Source organism: Ammospiza nelsoni, chromosome 15, assembly GCF_027579445.1.
Source record: "Ammospiza nelsoni isolate bAmmNel1 chromosome 15, bAmmNel1.pri, whole genome shotgun sequence".
NCBI classification, from domain to species: domain Eukaryota; kingdom Metazoa; phylum Chordata; class Aves; order Passeriformes; family Passerellidae; genus Ammospiza; species Ammospiza nelsoni.
The window spans coordinates 798,001-816,516 of record NC_080647.1 but is presented as its reverse complement, the minus strand read 5'-3'; the positions used below and the strand labels follow the sequence as shown (position 1 = coordinate 816,516).

Below are 18,516 nucleotides of genomic sequence, written 5' to 3'. Positions count from 1 at the left end.
TGCTAGCCAAAGCAGATGCAAAGCATCTCACATTTGCTGAAAGTTTACCTCTCCTGGGGGCTCCAGCCAATGCCATCAGAGATTTCTCACACCAAGCTTTCTGTTAGCACAAATTTCACTGAATGAGTGAGACAGAGGGTTGTCACTTGTGAGCATGAGTATTTCCAGCTGCCTAATCTTGGCTTGAATTCACTTACAGTACCCTGACTAAAATCATCCTACCAGTCTAAATGGCAGAGGAGTGAGAAAAATAATTGTCCTTGACTCCTTCAGTAGCCAGTTTTCCTGAGCTGGCATCTCTGGAGGTCTTGGGCAGGATGACTTGAGAGGGAGTCCTGTCTACAGAGGTGTAGGCTTTTTAATTAGGTTCCTAAATTGAGGTGGGAGGAATGCTTTAAGCACATGGCCAGGCCCTGTTAAAATGCTTCCCTGCTTGGGGTAAATTGCTGCTTGCACCCCAGCTGTGGGGAGCATGCCCTCACCAAACTGCTCTGGGTGCGTTGGCTTCTGTTCCTAATGCTGCTGTCATCCCAAGGCTGGTGAAGAACCTCAACAGAAGGAAAGAAGGCTGGATCCCTGTGCACAGTCTGCAGATTGTGGTCGGGGACTGCAGGTTTCGGAATGCCAAAGTTGCAGGTATTTGATAGCACGCCTAGCAGAAATATCCCATAGCTCAAACCAGGTCTTTTAAGCCATTTGCATTACACTTGATCTACTAAACCTGGCTGCTTATGCCTCTGCTGGAGTAATAGGAAAACAAGCAGCTATCCCAAAAAGCCTGCAAAAGTAGTAAATTAAGCTTTTTTGGTTGGTTGTTTGTTTAAGATGTTTCTGAGACTTTAGGCACGAGTAAATTAAAACCAAGCATTTAAAAACGTAGATTTCATTGCAAGAGCACTGGGTAGAAGACTGGGGAGAAGAGACGGAGTCTGACCAGGGATTCCAGGACTGTTTTCCTCCTCCCTGCTGTAGCTCACACCTCCTGTGGAGCAGGAGGTACCTAAGCCAAATCTCCTGCTGCTGCTAAAGACATCGAGGCCTGACCCCAGCACTCTAAGGCAATACTTCCTCCCTGCTGCCCTCACTGCTGCCTGCTGGTCAATCCACTCTAGAGAAAGTTCATTATAAACAGGTTTCAGCCAAAGGCTTGGAGTTCTCGTTTTCTAGCTGTAACTGTACATAGCAATAGACAGGGAAGCATAAGAGATGACACAAGAAAATGCCTTAAGAGCAGCCTGTTGCCCTTGCCATGTCACTGCTCCATGTGTTGCCTCATCACCACACTGTCCTCAGCAAATGGGACACCAGGGCTGGAGGTGGAACAGCTCAGGAAGCCCACACAGACTTAGTCCATTAAAAAAAAAAAAATTAAATTTACTAGCTATTACTGTATGAAGCAAAACTTGAAAGGAGATTTCTATTTTAAAAATTCTTTTTGTCAGAATCTGTTTCTTTGATGAAGGTGAAGGAAGCCATCTGAAAGGCTCAGAATTCCAGTCAGCTCTTGATGGTTTTTTGGTGTATTTCAGTGAAATCCTTCCTCTGCAGGAAGGTATGTTTTATCCCCGTTGTTGCAGGGCACACAAATCTCAAGGTTGAAGGTTTGCTGATTTTCTGTAAGCGGTAGTTTGCTAACCACTGTTCAGGGTGGGTTTCCTGGCACCCTGCAGTTGTGGCTCTCTTGATCTTCTCTCCATGTATACCTACCCCATCTCACCAGATCCTATGCAGAAGGAGTTTCCACCTGAGGATGCATCTCAAAAAAGGTGCTGGGAAACTTTGAACCCTGGTTTGCATTGTCAGTGGTGATGTCCCCAAAAACCTAGAGACTGTCAGCTCTGCACTGGTTTATAAAGTTGCTGAGTACAAAGTGAGGGGAATTTCATGGGGTGAAACCACAGAAATGCCTCCTGTGAGTGCCACACCCCTGCCCAGGTACCCCAGAGCTGTGTCCCAGGCTCTGAGAGCACTGGGGCTCTGTTTTCCATGTGGAGGTAACTGTTCTCTTTGCTGTTTCTGCTGGTGCCTGCAGTCCCAAGGCACGATTCTAACCTTGCACACACCAGGAAATGCTGGGGGATGATGTGGGATGTTCTCCTGCTATTTCTAGAGCTGTTCCTAGAGCTTTCCAGCACTGTGTCCTTACAGCCATAAGCAACTGGCACTCTGAAAATTGATTTTCACGCAGTTCTTCTGCACTCAGCAATTGCCTTTACCCTGGGCTGGTCCCTTCACCCTGCAGTGACTCTGGGCTGGGCTTTGCTGCTGCTGCAGGAGATGGAGCTCTTGCTCCAGTCAGCAGAGATCAGGCAGCCAGGCTGGTGGAGCCCGGCAGGGCAGGAGCAGCCTCGGATCCCTCCCTGAGCTGCCTGTGCTGAGCTGCTGCTTTGCATGTCAGCAGTGTAAACCTGATTAACACTGTGGGACCCCCGGGGGCTTGGGGAGTGCTGGAGTCACTTCAGGGCCAGGGGAGAGGCACTTTGGCATTTGTGGAGGCAGTGCCTGTGTTACTGCTCAGCTCCAGGTTCCCCTAATTAAAACTCTGTGTCCAGTCACAGAATTTCACAGCAGAATTCACACAAATCTGGGGTTTGGGATTTTTGTCAGGGCAAAGCCTTTAGCTGAATAGAATAAATGGTTCCCTTACCTTCACATTCCCCCCTTGATTTATCCTGTGGCCCACCACAGGATGGCTCATAGCTGCATGCCCACAGGCTGTTCCTCTCCCCTCCTGCTAATGATTCCAGTGTTGAGCCAATGCAGATCATCATGAAGGTCCAGGGAACTCTTTGCTGTCCATTTTAAGTGAGCAGAGGGGTATTTGGTCAATGCTTCACTTCCCAGCTTTGCAAATCCACGGTCCTCTTGTAAATCTTGGCCTGGACATGAGCCATGAGTTCCCTGGGAGGAAGGTGGCTGGCTTGGAGAGCATTTTGGAAATGAGTTTTCCTTCTGCTGTGCCTCTAGCTGTAAGTTCTGAGATTAGTCCTTGCTGCTTCCTTCCAGACAGATTTATTCTCTCTGCTCTGCAAACCCATGGTGGATTTTTTTAATGTGCATGATGAAGGAGCAGTTTTGTATTGCAGGTGGTAACATGCAGAGCTCTAAATGAAGAATATTTGGAGAGAGCTGTGCCCAGAAGGAGCAATACTCAGAATGTACTGCTGCTGAGGCTCACCCATGTGTTGGGGGTTTCAGCTGCCTTGCAGGTGGTCAGGCACTGCCTGGTTAACTGGCTTGGCTTTTCCATGAATTAACATGGGGATGCAGGATTATCTCCTCATGTCAGGGAAGGTTGGGGCTTCAGCATTACAGTCCCAACTCCCTTCTGCCCTGGAGCAGGAGAGAAAGCATTTCTGCATGTCCCTTGGTGTGCCAGGGTCACAGTGGGCAGCACTGGCAGGTCTGTGCCAGTGAGGAGGAGGAGGAGGAAGGTCTCACCTCTCAGCTGCACTGCAGCACCAAGAACCAGGTTCCCTTTGAACTCTCTTCCTTCCAGGGCACAGGCTCCTGTTCCATGTGCCAGACCCTCTCCTAGTTTGTTTAACATCCTGCTTGCCAAATCCTCTCCCCCAAGCCTCAGGGGGATCCCCTGTGCCTGCTCTCCATGCCATAAAGCTGAGCAGAGGTTTCCCCAGCTGGCAGTGCCTGAAGGACTGAGCTTGCATGTCCTGTGCCCCTTGGACTGGGATTGTCCTGTGCCTCCTGGACAATCCCTGGGGATTCTCTGTGCCCCTGGCCACCCTGGACCTGCCTGGCCAGGCTATTCCTGCCTGTGGCTCCAGCTTTGGCAGGCTGCTGTGCCATGTTGGCCGGAAGGTGCCAGCTGTGCCCACGCTCTGGCTGCAGTGCCACCACAGCTGGCAGCTGCAGCACAGCTCCTTCTCTGCCCCTCACTCCCTTCAGTGACTGCAGCCACAGGCTCTTGTGTCCACACAGGGTCCCTTAGAGGCAATGCTGACTTTTTTAGCCTTTGAAGCATAAAGCAGGTCTCTCCTGCGCCCTGCAGCTCTTTAGTAACCCAGAAACCATCTCCAGCCTGACAACATAAAGAGCCCAGAGAAGATTTCAGCTGGCCTTGCTGTGATAATGAAGTGATAGGTGATGGAAATGAGTCAAACCCTGTGGTCCTGCCTTAGTCAAGGCTCTCACTGAAGCCGGTGGGAGTTCAGCTTTTAGGGAGAAATGCATTTGGTTTTTTCTGTTATACAAATGTTACGTGATTACAGGGAACAATGTCTTTCTTGGAATCAGATGCTTTAATATTAACACCATTCTCCATTACTTTATAGATGCTGCCCTGTGTAACACCAGGAAGTTTAGTTCCCCTTGAACTGAGGGTGAACTAGCAGCATCCCATTTTCGATGCTCTTGGGAAGCTTTCAGCTCAGTGTTACAGAGAAATAGCACAGTAGTTGGAGCTGTCCTGTCCTGTTCATCACATTCACAGACCTCCACAGCCTCATCTGCACTGAGTGGGACTGGGGTCCTAAGCAGCTTCTCATGCTCATAAAGGAAGCCATTCTCTGCTCTTTGGTTTTGTTTGCCTGTGGAAATGATGGTATTTTATTCATTTTCTTGCTGTTTTTCCATGACATACATCATGTTTCATCAGAGAAGTACTCTACAGTTTCCTGACACTTTGTTTAGATGCTTGAAATCTCCTCTGCAGGTTGAAGTAGGTTTTGCCTACATACTAGCTGACAAGTGTTGAAGTTGCAAACAAGAGTTGAGTTTTGGTAAACCAAAAAGAAAAAAAAACCAAACCAAGAAGCTGTATGTCCTGCTTAATTGATTTTATGGGTGGATTTTTCTTAACTATCTGCTTCAGCTGTGTGAATGTAATGTTCTGTAAGAGCATCATCTGGCTGACTCCACGTGAGGAAGCAATAACACTAAAGTTCCTCTTTTTGCACTTAGGGTCTGACTCCAGCCCACTGCAGTCAGCCTTCCTGATCTCAGTGGGGTCTGGGTCAGCTCAAACTGACACCTCAGGGTTGTCACCAATCACTTAGGGTCCCAAAGCGTCCCAGGGCTGAAACCTGTATCTAGCAAGTGTTGAAGTTTACATTAATGTATGTACCTTTGAAACACGTGCCATAAATCCCAGCTAAATGTCCATGTTTGCACTAAGGATGTTCTTGTGATAAGACTTTTTCAGTATCTTTAACAATAACGTATCTACTGAATTTTTGAGAAGGGAGAAAGAATGTTGAAGACTGATAATTTAATTTTGTGTTTCGTTGTTTAGTTTTGCTTTTGTAGAACATAGGTAGGTACAGGTGGTTTGAACTTTTGAGCAGATGTGTGCAAAGAGCACCTGAGTGTGTGGAGAGCAGGTTAATGGTGTGCATGCAGTAGTGAGTTTGCTCTGCCCCAGCCAAAGGAAATGTTTATTCCATGGACTAAAGGGGGACCTTTATGATCTGACTTTCATTTGTGAGCTGGTCCTTAGGCACAGGTTAAGTCAGGACGTGCTGGGTTTGTTTTGTGCCTGTTGTTGTGTGGAGCAGTTGCTGAGCTATGGCTGGAGCTCCCCAGCCCCCAGTGCTGCTCCTCCAGGACTGGGTGAGCCCTGAGCCCCTCGGAGCCAGGCCCAGCTGAGTCTGAGCTGAGCAGCCCCAGAGCCAGCACATCCCGTGTCCTTCACTGGAGCCACAGTGCAACCACTGCAGGCTCTGTTCCTCTGCTTCCAAATCAGCCACAATGCACTCGTGAGGTGGGAAAGTCTTAATTACTGTTGGGGCTCTTTCTAGTGGTTACAATTCTTGTGCTAACAATACACATTTTGAGGTACAATGTAAATATTTGTCTGAAACACAGCACACATTGCATATTGAATGATTTTAATCTTTTTTGTCTTCCATAGTTTTAAATCTAAGCTTTTATTAATTTATGAGGTTGATAAGTTCAGCAAATCTGAATGTACAGTCTGAGGTTTTTAACATTTGAAACTTTGCACACATGGTATGTTCCCCTGAGTATGCTGTTGAACTAGGCTCTCCATGTATATGTATAAATTACAGTAGAGAATTTTCTCTGACTGCAAGTTTAAATGAACTATATTGTATATGTACCTGTAAAAATGTGTTAAATCTATATTTAAAGATTAAAACTTGTTAAATAAATCCATTTGAGAATATGCAATTCTGTTCAAATATACATCTGCTATAATTCCAGAGGGGAAAAAAAAGCGCTCACAGTGTTGGTTTTATTTCATTTCCTTGGAACAACTTAAAACCTTCTTACATGCATTTTGATTTTAAGGTAAGCAGTGGCAGATGATCCAATTAGTTTCTTGCTGGATGCAGTGGCAATGAGAGTGGCAGAGGCACCTTTGCACTCATAGTGAAGTCTGCACTAGCAGCTGCTGACAGCCTGCCCTGGCTCAGGGTGTCCCCAGTGTCCCCTGCACCCATCCCAGCAGGGTCAGGGTGTCCCCAGTGTCCCCTGCACCCATCCCAGCAGGGTCAGGGTGTCCCCAGTGTCCCCTGCACCCATCCCAGCAGGGTCAGGGTGTCCCCAGTGTCCCCTGCACCCATCCCAGCAGGGTCAGGGTGTCCCCAGTGTCCCCTGCACCCATCCCAGCAGGGTCAGGGTGTCCCCAGCCTCTGCTCCATGTGAAAACCTCTGTTTGGGAGCACTGTGGCTGCACTGCTGTGTGTGTTCACCTCCCTCGTGGGCTCCTGGGGTGCTGCTGGGGCACCAGTGCCTGCTGGGCTTCCCTTGCCCACACTGCTGTGTGCCAGCTGTGGGCAGTGCTGGTGCCACACTGGCCTGGGACATGTGTGATCCATTCCCCTGCTGATTCACCAACCCCTGCATTTGGGATTTGGGGACTAACACCACCCCAGCAGTGCCAGTGCATTAAAAAATGCAGCCGTGGGTCATTAAAAGGCTTTTTATTTCCTTATTACCACATTTTCATTGCATTCTCTCAACTTCTTCCTTCCAAGAGCAGAAGTTATTTCATCCAGAAACGTTTATTGAAATGCCACGGTCTCTCAAAGCCACGGGGATTGCCAAGGTCCCTCTCCACATCCCCAGTCCATCCTCCAGCGTGGTGCAGCCTCCCCAGCAGGGCTCAGCACTCCTCCCGGGCTCAGGGGAGCTTCGTGGTTTGCTTGATCCACTTGACGTACTTGGAGACCCTGGTGTAGATGCCGTACTTGCCGGGCAGGGCGCACTCCTCGCCCCAGCTGGTGATGCCCGTGAGGAACCAGGTGCCCTCGATCTCGGTGGTGTAGGGTCCCCCGCTGTCCCCCTCGCACGTGTCCCTGCCGCCGGTGGGGAACCCCGCGCAGAACATGTTCTGCAGGATGCTGGTGGAGGTGCTCTTCAGGCAGGTGGGCCGGTCCACGAAGGGCACCCTGAGCACCTGCAGGGTGGTGGCCGCGCGGCCGCGGAACAGCACCCTGCCCCAGCCGCTGACGGTGCCCACGCCCTGCTTCAGGAGGGCGTTGGTGAACTCGCGGCTGCCCAGGCACACGGGCGTCACGTAGCTGTTGAAGGTGAGCGGCCGCTCCAGCTCCAGCAGGGCGATGTCGTTGTGGTACTCGTTGATGGAGGCGTTGTACGTGGGGTGGGGCAGCAGCCTCACCACCTTGCGCAGCTGCTCCGTGTGGTCATCGCTCTGGACGTCGTGTTCACCTGCACAGAGCGGCGGGGCTGGGTGCCCGGGCAGCGCCAGGGACTGTGCCCTGCTGGTGCCAGCCTGTGCCAGTCCAGCCCAGAGGCTGCAGAGGGCTGTGGCAGCGCCAGGGACTGTGCCCTGCTGGAGCCAGCCCTGTGCCACTCCAGCCCAGGGGCTGCGCCAGGGACTGTGCCCTGCTGGTGCCAGCCCGTGCCAGTGCCACTCCAGCCCAGTCCAGAGGGCTGAGCCCTCAGGTGCCTCTGAGGATATTCTGGCCGGGCTGCTGGCTCCTCATCAGAGGCACCTGCAGGTTCCCTCATGTCTCAGGCCCCTGGCACAACCCAGGTGTGTCACTGGGAACACACCGTCCAGCCAGGCAGCAAAGATGCAGATGCTTTTGCCAGAGCTAGCAGCAAAGTGGCTGTTCTGGGGATTTAGCACCCTCAGAGAGAGGTGAGGGGATGTCACCCTTGCAGCAAAGGGGGCAGAACTCACTGATGAAAAATGCTGGTCTAAAATAAATAAGGTATTAGTGAAAAGAAACCTTAACCTCCCCTTTCTAAACCCCCAGAGCCACGGGGCATGATGGGGTGCGGGAAGGCAGCGGTGCCACCGCTGAAGCTCACAGGTGCCCCTGTGCCTGCCCGAGGCTCAGCTGCTCTCGGCCGCTGCCGGCAGCCGCGGGATGCCGTGATCGCGGTGCAGGATGCTGCGGGATGCTGCGATGGCAGTGCGGGATGCCGTGATCGCGGTGCAGGATGCTGTGATGGTAGTGCCAGCACCTGCGGGATGCCGCGATCGCGGTGCCTGCAGCTGCGGGATGCCGCGATCGCGGTGCGGGATGCTGTGACCGCAGCCTGTTACCCCGCCTTGTGTAACAGGTGGGGAGAGGCAGGGCAGAGCTCGGGTGGCTGAAGGGGCAGCACCTGGGGCCGCATCCCCCGCGGGCTGAGCAGCATTAAGGACATTAAGGATGGCGTTTGCCGGGTACCGTCCCGCAGCCCCCGGGGCGTTCGGGCCGTGCTGCGGGGGCTCCCCCGGCCCCACCCGGCCCTCCGGAACCGGCGGCACCGAGCATCACCTGCGGAGCCGGTACGGAGCCAGCCTGAGGTGAGCGGGTGCTGCGGGCTCGGCGGGGCTCGGGGGGCACGGTGGGAACGGCAGCTTCCTCCCTCCCTCCCAGGCTGTTCCTACAGCCCAAACGTGGGGGAGACTTTCAGCTGGCTTTTCTTACGTTAGAGGTGCTTGCTATTGCTGGGGACCTGAAAATGTGATTCAGGGATGAAAGTGGAGAAACAAAGAAGTGTAGGGGAGGGGAAGGCTTCTTCCAGCGGGCTTTAAAGCTGCCTGGATGAGCCCCTGGCTCAGGTGAGCTCGCCCATGGCCAGGCTGATCTGCGCTCACACTGGCTGTGGCACTGAGGCAGACCCGGCTCGGTGCTCCTGCCAGAGGTGCTGGCACCTGCAGGACCAGGCTGCGGAAGGGTTGTAGGTTCAGCTGGGGCCTCTGTGCCCCCAGCAGCCCATGTCACACCCCACAGCAGCTCGAGTCAGGCCCCACAGCACTTCATGTCCTGCTGCTGCCCCTCACTGGGCTCAGTGCCCTGTGCCCTGCCTTGTGCCCATCCCTCCCCTCGTGCCCAGGGGCTCACCTGCCACAGCAGTGAGGTTGTGGGTGAAGCCTGGCTTCAGGCAGTGTGCTGCTGTCACCAGCCACTTCTCGTTGATGATGGTGGCGCCGCAGAAGCCCACACCTTGGCTGTTCACCAGCAGAACCTGTGGGAGCAGGGCAAATCTCACCCTGGGGTTTGGGTAAGCCTGGAGCAGCGGAAGGTGGCCCTGGTCACAGCTGGGGGCTGGAACTGGGTGATCTTTAAGGTTCCTTCCAACCCAAACTGTTGGGTGATTCTATGATCTGATGGAGCCAAAAAATGAGTTGCATTGCTCCTTGCAAAACTCCCTTCCCTCCCAGCTTACTTTTGGCACATTCATGGACTACCAGGCAATCTGCTGCTGTAGCTCAACCCTCTGTGCCCCACTGGGTAAAGCTGCTGTGACTGTGACTTGTGGCTTTCTTTGCCAGAGGAAAGCCTCATGCAGGAAAGTTTTGTTGCTGTTTCTATCCACACAGAAGTGTGTGTGGGAAGGAGCTGTGCTCCTGTTGGGCCTGAGGCTATTGCCAGCCTAACCCCAGAGCCAGGCTCTGGGTGTTCAAAGGCAGGATGCTCTGTGCTCAGAAGGGCTGCTGGGCTCCCAGAAGGTTTGCAAAGGCTGTACCTGCCAGGGCACCTCCCCCTTCATGCTGTCCGAGCCGCCAACAACGCGAGTGCCCGTCCTGAGCACGGGCGTGATCCTCGTGGGGGCTGCGGTGCTGCTGCTCTCCGTGGCATTGTCCTGGCCCTCCTCGGGGCCCTGCCCCTCCTCGGGGCCCTCCTCGGGCTCCTCGCCCGTGCTGTTCCAGTGCTCAAAGGTGTTCATGGAGCGCGTCAGCTTCCTCTTGGCCTCGGGAGCCGTGATCCTCCCGCAGGGGAACGGCACTGCGAGAGGAAGGGACGCACTGGGGCCGGCTGTGGCACGCTGGGGGTGGCTGTGTCACACCCTAGAGCCACCAGAGGGGAGGGAGCAGGGAAACCCTCACCTCAGCAGGGTTTGGGTACCAGCTCAGGGCTGTGGGCTGAGCATCGGCACCCTGTGCTGTGCCTTGGAGCCCCAGTGTGAGGGATATGGAAACACAGCAAAAGCATTGATTGTTTCTGGGCTTTGGAAATGACATCTGAGCAGCTTCAAAAGTGAAAAAGTTTGTGTGGAGCACCTGTGCCTGATGGCCGGGGCAGCTGTGCCTGCCCTTGGCAGGATGTGTGCTGCATACCTGGAATCCTGTGCTGGGCACTTCCAGAGCAGTGACCCCAGAGCAATGAACAGCCAGGGCAGGAAATAACAGCTGCCAATTGTACAGATAATCCTGCTTGGCACCAAGGTGAGGAAAACATTAATAAACTCTTCCTAGAGTTGAATGTTTCCTCTGTTAATGAAGAACTCATCTGCAGGCTCGTTTCACACGAGCTCTTCCCGTTGCTCTCCCACGCAGCGTGTGCTGAATTCCTGCTGGTGGTGGCAGTCAAAATAGTAAATAGCACCAGGCATTGTCTTTCATCTGAAAAGCTCTCAGAAGCACTGAGCAAACAAACATTAGTGTAAAATCAGATGTGAGTGTGGCCTACTGAGACTTCATCCTTTATTTTTAAACAGCTCACTTTAGGGACAGGACTCAAATGAGTGTTGAGTGATGGAAAGTGGTACCTGCAGGCTCTGCCTATGAAAGGAAGGTCTCAGAGCCAACAAAACAAAGCTTTTGCAGGAAGGACAATCACCCAACCTGAAAGACAATCTTCTTGCTAACTCTAAACCTTTCTGGTCCAGTGAAAGTGATACAGCATTGTTGGGCAACACGGGATGAGATCCTCTGTTCACAGGATGAGAGTCTCTGTTCGCAGGATTCCCAGCCCAGGATCCTTCCCAAACTGACTGCTGGCTGCCAGCCCTTTCAGGAGGTCACTGCTCCCTGGGGCAGCTGACAGAGCTGCCCTGTGCAGGTGCCTGCATGTGAGCTTGGGTGTGCAACCTGCTGCAGTCAGTTAGAAATGTCATAGCATCAAATGGTAAACTGGCTTCAGATGGCAAAATGTTTATCTGCTCAGTCTCTTCTCTGCCAGATGTGCTTCTGAGATGCTCGTGCCCAGTTAATTTGCTGTGCTGTGGTGGGTCTGCATGTGTCAGTGAGTTTATAGGTATTGTCATGGTCTAGGAGCAGGGTAGAGCTGGGGAGCACAAGGAGAACCTGCTATTCTTTAGCCCTTTGTGAAGCTGCAGCCTCAAGCTCTGCACTAAATCCAGGACAAGGATTGAACTTGAACCCAACCTCTTAAAAGCAGTTTAAAAGCTCACCTGTAGGTTCACAGGACTTTCCATCTTCATGCAGTTTATAGCCAGGGGCACAGGAGCACACAACCTTCTGTGGGGGCTGATGACTGCAGAAGTGCTTGCAGCCTCCATTTTTGATAGCACAGGTGAAGTCTGAAAGAAATGAAAATGAAACTGTGAGAGCTCTCTTGAAACCCAGCTGGTCAGAGATCTGCTGAGACTGGGGGGTTTGGGCTCAGCAAAGGGGAACTTTAACTCCACTCCCACTTCCCCCCAGGGGCTGACCCAGACTGTGGAAAGCAGGTGGTTTGCAAGGAGCTGGGGAGGCAGGGCAGTCCCATTCCTGTTGGGCTCACAGTGCAGGGCAGTCCCATCCCTGCTCACAGTTCAGGAGCACTGGGCAGGTCGAGGAGCTCACAGAGCCCTGTCACAGCCTCCAACAAGCGTGCTGGCTGAAATTTGGCACCTGACCCTACAGGACTCTTGCAAATATTTGGTGACAAGCCATGTGATTTCCCCACTCTTGTGCTTTTGGCAGTGGGGGAGAACACCCTGGACAGACTGGAGCAGCACCCTGGATAGACTGGAACACCGTGTATAGACCGGAACACCCTGTATAAACTGGAGCAATTCCCAGGCACAGCCAGGTTTCCATCCCCTGCACCAGCCCTCACTCCTCTGGCAGCAGCACCTTGGAGCTGGGGAACCCAAACCTGCAGAGGCCCCTGCAATTCCCAGGGAGTTTTCAAAAAACTTCACAGCAGATTAACTCCACTCCCACTTCCTTTCCTCAAGGACACCTCCCTTCCTGTAGCCATTTTAATGCCATCATTTACTATTTTTACAGAGCTCTTCTTCACGCCTCACTTCCAGCTCTATTTTTGCTCCTCACTTCCCCAAGAAATCTGCAATGAGACTATTTAAATTTGATGCAACTTTGAAATGCTCTTTTTAACGTATACTCCTCTCTTGCCAGAGCAGAAATACAACTAGAAAGAGAATCTTTTATTAGTGCAGTGAGTCTAGCACATTATGTGAGCTGCACAGCCCCTGATTATATTATAAGAGCTGAATATCCCTCTTGCTTAAATTATCAGCTGTTTGGTTTTCACAGACTCCTCAACCCATCAGGAAAATATTTGCCTTTTATTTGCCTCCAGAATCAAGGTTGCTGCTGATAATTGTAATTATGAATTAAGCAGAGTGCTATTGAGGGGAAGTCAGGATAGTCCTGCCCTGCCCAGCACCTGCTGCTCAGCCTGGCGTGAGGAAGGGGAGTGGGAGAATGGGGGCTCCATGGATCTGTGGGAGAATGGGGGTTCTGTGGGGTCTGTGGGGAACTCTGCCCTAAGCAGGCTGTCCCTGACTGAGCAGTCCCAGGCAGGTTTGTGCTTTCGGGACACAAAGGAAGGGCTCTGTGTCAACATTTGCCCTGGCAGCCACAGCAGGACAGCAGACCTTGAGCCTGAGTCTCCACTGAGCCCTGCCTAGGAGCAGGTGCCCAGCACGGGGGAGCTGGGGCTGGGCAGGGCCAGAGACAGCCCCTGCGGTCCCCAGGCTGTCCCCCTGCCATCCCCAGGGCCTGCTGTCCCCTGCCATGTCCCCAGGCTGTCCCCCTGCCATCCCCAGGGCCTGCTGTCCCCAGGCTGTCCCCAGCCATGTCCCCCTGCCATCCCCAGGGCCCTGCGGTCCCCAGGCTGTCCCCCTGCCATCCCCAGTGCCCTGCTGTCCCCTGCCATGTCCCCCTGCCATCCCAGGCCCAGCAGGCTGCATTTCCCCCTCCCTGGCTCCCAGCACAGCAGGGTGGGTGTCACCAGCCCCAGAGGGTGACCCTGATCCCAGGGGTCCCAGCAGAGCAGCAGGGCCCTGGGGCAGCCCTGGCACGTACCTATCTCACAGTTCTTGCCTTCATAGCCAGCTGGGCACCAGCACACGTAGGAATTGATCTGGTCCTTGCACTCGGCTCCGTTTTTGCACGGGTTGGGGTCGCACTGATCCCCATCTTGGAGAGAGCACAGCAGAGTCAGAAAACACAGGGCTGACCCCCACCCACGGGCTGACAGCCACCACAGCCCTGCCAGGGCCAGCACAGCTCCTCCCTGGGCTGGGGACAGCCAGGCCTGGCAGCTGAGAGCGCAGCGCCAGGGCAGCAGGGCTGTGTCCCCAGGGCTGTGTCCCCTGTCCCCTGTGGGTCACTCTGCCCCTCTGCAGTCGCCCTCCTGCAGCATCCCAGCAGGACCTCATGGCTTGGCCAAACGAGACACATGTAGGAGGTTTGCTCCTTCAGGAGTGCTTTGAGTGTCCCAATCTGGGTTGTTTGAACACTCAGGCTGCTCTGTGACAGTTTGGATCTGTGCACGGGAGTATGGAGACGTGTCTGGTGTCAGGATTGAGAACCTCCCTGTTGCTCTCCCTTTCTCAGTCCTGCACTGTTACCTGCTCTAGATTTCTCCCCATGTGCCAGGGCTTTTATTTTTCCAGCTCTAGCTGAGAACCTGAGGCTTTAATGAAACCACTCACATTGCAAAGTTGGGCAGGTACAGCTCTGGAGAAGCAAATCAGGGACGTTAAACCATGGGGATGCCCTTTGAATGTTTGTGCCAAGGCATGGAGAAAGGGCAGGGCCGAGCTGGGTTTGTGCCCTGAGAAGGGGCAGGACAGGGTGGCAGCCCACGGGGCTTTCAGGAAAGGGCTGGAATGCAAAATGCAAACAGAACAAAATGGTTTGGGCTTGTCTGAGTCCTGCTGGAGCTCTGAGGCAGGGTGAGAACTGCAGCTGGGGCTGTGCAGGGCTGAGCTCCTGAGGGCTGCACAAACCAAACCAGCAAACCAGGCACCCCAGATGACAGAGGAATAGATGGCATTCCTTATTTCTGATCAGCCAATTTGTTACAGTGGCAGGGAAACAAATGCACTGTGGAGTTTCATCAGTTGTTTTTTCAGAGCACAGTCCTGCAATGCAAATGTAATGTTTTTATTTTATAGTCTGGACTGAGTAATCTGAATTATTTAAGGCTTTTTAGTGAGATGTTCTGGGCACTCTGCCAATCTGCCAAACAGTTCATTTATTGAAATGTCCTCAAAATTAGTTTCAGATGGTGTGGTGGGCATTGAAATCTTTTTGTTAAGGGACCAAGGAGTCGTTGGGGATGGAGGCTCAAAAGGAAGAAGTGGATGTGGAAAGAAAGCAGTGAAGTGAGGGTGTGAATTGCAAACAGCTGTTTGCTATGATCATGTTGAGGCTCCACTTTAATATGGCATTTCTAGGGATTCACGCTGTGCCTTCACAGGGCTGTGCCTTATCTGGAGATCTCTGCTTGGGAACAGAGCATTTGCTGTTTGCTGAAGGGGTGTTAATTATTGCTGTGTTATTTTACTCTGTGGCACAGCTGAAACTGGAGCCAGAGCCTGACCTGGGCTCAATGAGATCCAGCACTCTGCCTGCACTGGTTTTGTTCAGTGAGGTTTTCAAATTTGTTAGAAAAACCCCGCTTGAACAAATAAAATGCTAAGGCATCCTTTTTTCTTTGGCTTGCCATTTCTATACCAATGGGACAGACCCAGGCTGGCCACTGAAGGACTTGGAGTGTCAGGCCCTGACAGTTCCTGGATGCTGGAATACATTTGTTACAGACACATCAGGTCTTTATGCACTGAGACAGGAATATTAAGCATTAGAACATGAAGAAAGCAGCTCTTACCAACGTATGTTTGCCAAAACTGCATCTGCAAAGGGAAAAAAGAAAAAGTTTCCTTTGTTTTCTAATTTCTGGGTGTTGAGTGACTGAGGCAGTACCTGGATGGCTCCAAAGCTGAAGGGAAAAACTTGCAGGGAACCACCAGCTCCATATCCCAGTGGTGGCTGATGAAGCCTTTACAGCAGCTCCCCAGCCCAAGTGATGAGCACAGAGGAGAACCTGCCATGCCTGAGGCTGCCCTGGGCCCTGCAGGTTTTCTCCTGGCTGTTCCCCCTCCTGCCCCTCTGTGCCCCAGCTGGAGGGAGCAGGGTTAAGATTAGGGTTTAGGATTAGGGTTAGGGTTAGGTTAGGCTCAGGCGGGAGCATCATGGCACTCACCGTTTTCTCTTCGTTCTCAAACACCTCCCGGGCCTCCTCATAGCTGCACTTCTCCTCGATGCACTCCCTCTCCAGGTTGCCGGGGATCACCTCCTCCAGCCGGTTGGAGTTGGCTCTGCGCTGCCTCTGCAGCACCGAGCTGGCCTCCCTGCTGCCCAGGAACACTGCAGGGGACAGGGCAGGACGGGCTGGACGGGCTGGCAGGGCTCTGTCCTTCCAGAAAATGAGTCTCTCCAGGTGTGCAACCCCCATTGCCCATGGCCAGAGACAGGCCCACGCTGCCACTGAGATTTCTGGACTGAGATTTCTTTATTGCCCCACCTCAGCCCCTTTGATCCAAAGGATCAAATCTGCACAGCCAAATGTCAAAATAGTCAATAGAAATGGCTGATGGCAAGAGGGTGATGGGGAGGGCTGAAGTTTGATGCTTAAAGTACCCCAAAGCAGATGGTGTGAGAGTCTCCCATCACAGATGCACAGACTGGAATAAGCTGTTTGAGAGGGGAAAATAATGGCCTTTTCCATGCTGCTGCTGGTGAGCTCTTGTTTGGCCGCAGAAACTGTCCTGCCCTGTGTGCCTGTGCTGGCCATCTGCCCCTGCAGGGCTCTGGCCCTTGGGATCAGGGGCAATTCCTCCTCTCCTCCTCCTCATCCCTGCCCACAGCCCTGGGTGCCAGCATCTCCTGCAGGCAGGAGGGGAGCCTTCCTCACCCCTGTGCCCCCTCCTCAGTGGTGTTGTGCCCGCCCTCCTCAGTGGGTCCCACTGCTGCTTTTACCATCAAAACTTGATTGGGGCTGCAGGGTCACTCTGTGGGGTGACAGGAATGGCTCCTGGGGCTGGCAACCTGCTCACCCTGGGGATAACTCACACACCATCTACCTGCTTCTGAACCACCCCCTGAGACAGGGACACAGGGCTCTAGGCAGGTGCTGGCACGGCACACCTGTCCTGTCCCCTGTATTTTACAGGGGGTACACCTGGTGAGGGGTGCAAAAATATGAGGTTCTGCTCACTTTTCACTGCTGAGCAAACATTTTGGAAAGAGCCTTTTTAAACCTGTTTCCAGCAATGTTTAATGAAAGAAGAAAGGGCAGCCTTGCAGGAAACGGGGCTCACACTGGAGCAGCCTCTGCTGGAAGTGTTGCTGCTGCAGATAAATCAAAATCCTGCATTACTGCGTGTGATTGCCCACATCCATCAGCTGCTCTCTCCTGTCCCAGCCCTGGCTGCATCCCACAGCCCTTGTTAAAGCCACGCTGGGCTTGCCTTTAAACAACCCTGCAGTGGCAAATCCAAGGAGAGTTTATGGACGTGAGCACTTGTTTGCTCTCCAGGACAAAGTGATGGTACCAAAGAGGTGGGACTGTCACTCCCCCAGCAGCGCTCTCCCCTTTCCCCTTCTGTGTGTGCCTCCTAAGATGGCTGAATGGAGCTCTGAAAGCCTAAAGATGCAAAAACCTAAGGAAAAATCCATTCTGAAAATGAATCCCTGTGACACATGCTGTATAAAATCAGCACAAAGCCGTTATTTCGTTGCCCCAGCAAAGAGCAGATCTTTGAAAGGAGCAGAGCAATGCAGCAGTGCCTCTGAGCTGCTCTCCAGCACTGCCCGAGCTGTCACACTGCATCCAGGTGACAACCTGTGCCCAGCCCGAGTCTGTGACACCTGTGCCCAAAACTGAAGGCTTTGCTGTTTGAGGGGCACTCACCTGTGTTTCCAGCAGCCAGGCAGGCTCCCAGCAGACATAAGCACAGCGTGAGGGGGCCCTTTGCCATCTTCTCCCCTGGCCAGGCTCTGACAGCGCGCAGGGCTGAGCTCAGGCAATGGTTCAAAGGGCAGCAGTTGTTTGTTCGCTGCTCTGGGCAGCCCCGGCGTTAAGGTGGCCACACGTCCCCGTGCCCAGCACAGGCAGCTCTGCTCTGCCACCCCAGGGCAGCCTGGGCTCCTGGCACGGGGGCATCACAGACTGCCAGGGGCTGAAATAGGGATGGGACAGGGACAGGGACAGGGCTGTGCCCTCTGGACGTGCTGCTCTCTCCAAGCTGCAGCACCACTCATGCTCTGAGGCCACAGCAGCCCTGGGTGGCTGGTAAAGCTTCTCCTCGAGCTTATGACCCATAAATTCTACGCTCTCAGTCCAGAAAATGAGGACCATTCCTTTGTGAGGCACAGGGCATGGACATTTGTGGCTCATGGATTTGGGGTTGCCTCTGTGTGCAGCACGCACCCAGCAGGTGAAGAGGAGATGCTGAATATGAGTTGCAGCCTCGTGAGATCCCTCTTGTCTAGGTGGGAAAAAATCCTTCATCTTCCTTTTCTTGAGCAAACAAAAAGTCCTGAAACCTATAATTCATCTTGTTTCTTCTTGCTCCGTTTGAAATGATCCTTATTCATCACTGACGGTAGCTTTTGTTATCAAATTTCTGTGCTTGATAAATGAGTTAGGATGAGGTAATGTGCTGTTGATGTAAATTGAATGCAAAGTGAAGAAGGTAATGATCGCCTCTCATTCTCTGTGCATGTGAAATGCAAATGTGAGAAAATAAATGGGGCTAAAATGCTGAAACAATACATCTCCTATCAACAAAGAGGAGTGGGGAGAATGGCTGCCATAACAAAGGATAATTAGAATCTCATTACTGTAAATATTTTACTTTAGAACTTAGGTCAGTCAAATCATTTTAGGTTTATGGTGCATATTTCTCGTGCAATAGTTTCTGCAGCATTATTGCCAATTAATCTTCACAGAGAATGCCATCATCACTAGAATAAGCACAGCTATTAATACAAATAATTTCTATTGTGTACTACTGTTGCTGTCAACTTCTGGGGCACTAATTTGAAAGCAAAGTGCTTCTTTTTATTTATTTTGCAAACAAATCCTG

At 52.6% G+C, this 18,516-nt stretch overlaps 2 protein-coding genes across 4 annotated transcripts in view; one reads left to right on the top strand and one right to left on the bottom strand.

The window, feature by feature from the left end:
- Window positions 1-6,128, top strand: part of MCF2 (MCF.2 cell line derived transforming sequence) — a 47,508-nt gene extending 41,380 nt beyond the window's left edge. For 2 of the 3 annotated variants that reach the window (XM_059483110.1, XM_059483109.1), the window contains exons 29-30: window positions 536-636; window positions 4,293-6,128. In XM_059483110.1, the coding sequence (XP_059339093.1) occupies window positions 536-636; window positions 4,293-4,333 (142 nt within the window). In that variant the 3' untranslated portion in view covers window positions 4,334-6,128. Of the gene's footprint in view, window positions 1-535; window positions 637-880; window positions 2,159-4,292 lie in introns of those variants that run through there. The other variant, XM_059483108.1, reaches the window with a different exon arrangement.
- A 759-nt stretch (window positions 6,129-6,887) lies between these two features.
- On the bottom strand, window positions 6,888-17,428 carry F9 (coagulation factor IX). Its single transcript, XM_059482991.1, has 8 exons — window positions 17,340-17,428; window positions 15,630-15,793; window positions 15,255-15,279; window positions 13,442-13,555; window positions 11,578-11,706; window positions 9,910-10,169; window positions 9,285-9,408; window positions 6,888-7,650 (listed from the first exon to the last, which is right to left on the bottom strand). Exons 1-8 carry the CDS (start codon window positions 17,404-17,406, stop codon window positions 7,103-7,105), a joined length of 1,431 nt encoding a protein of 476 aa, XP_059338974.1. The 5' UTR covers window positions 17,407-17,428; the 3' UTR covers window positions 6,888-7,102.
- Window positions 17,429-18,516: the final 1,088 nt, after the last annotated feature.

What these genes read in the sequence shown, in the direction of transcription:
- F9 (XM_059482991.1), bottom strand. Translation starts at nt 17,406, where the DNA reads ATGGCAAAGGGCCCCCTCACGCTGTGCTTATGTCTGCTGGGAGCCTGC. An exon ending in TTGAGAACGAAGAGAAAACG is followed by an intron (nt 15,280 to 15,629) that starts GTGAGTGCCATG and finishes TTCCCTTTGCAG; the next exon opens with ATGCAGTTTTGGCAAACATA. An exon ending in AGGGGGAGGTGCCCTGGCAG is followed by an intron (nt 9,409 to 9,909) that starts GTACAGCCTTTG and finishes CTGCTCCCACAG; the next exon opens with GTTCTGCTGGTGAACAGCCA.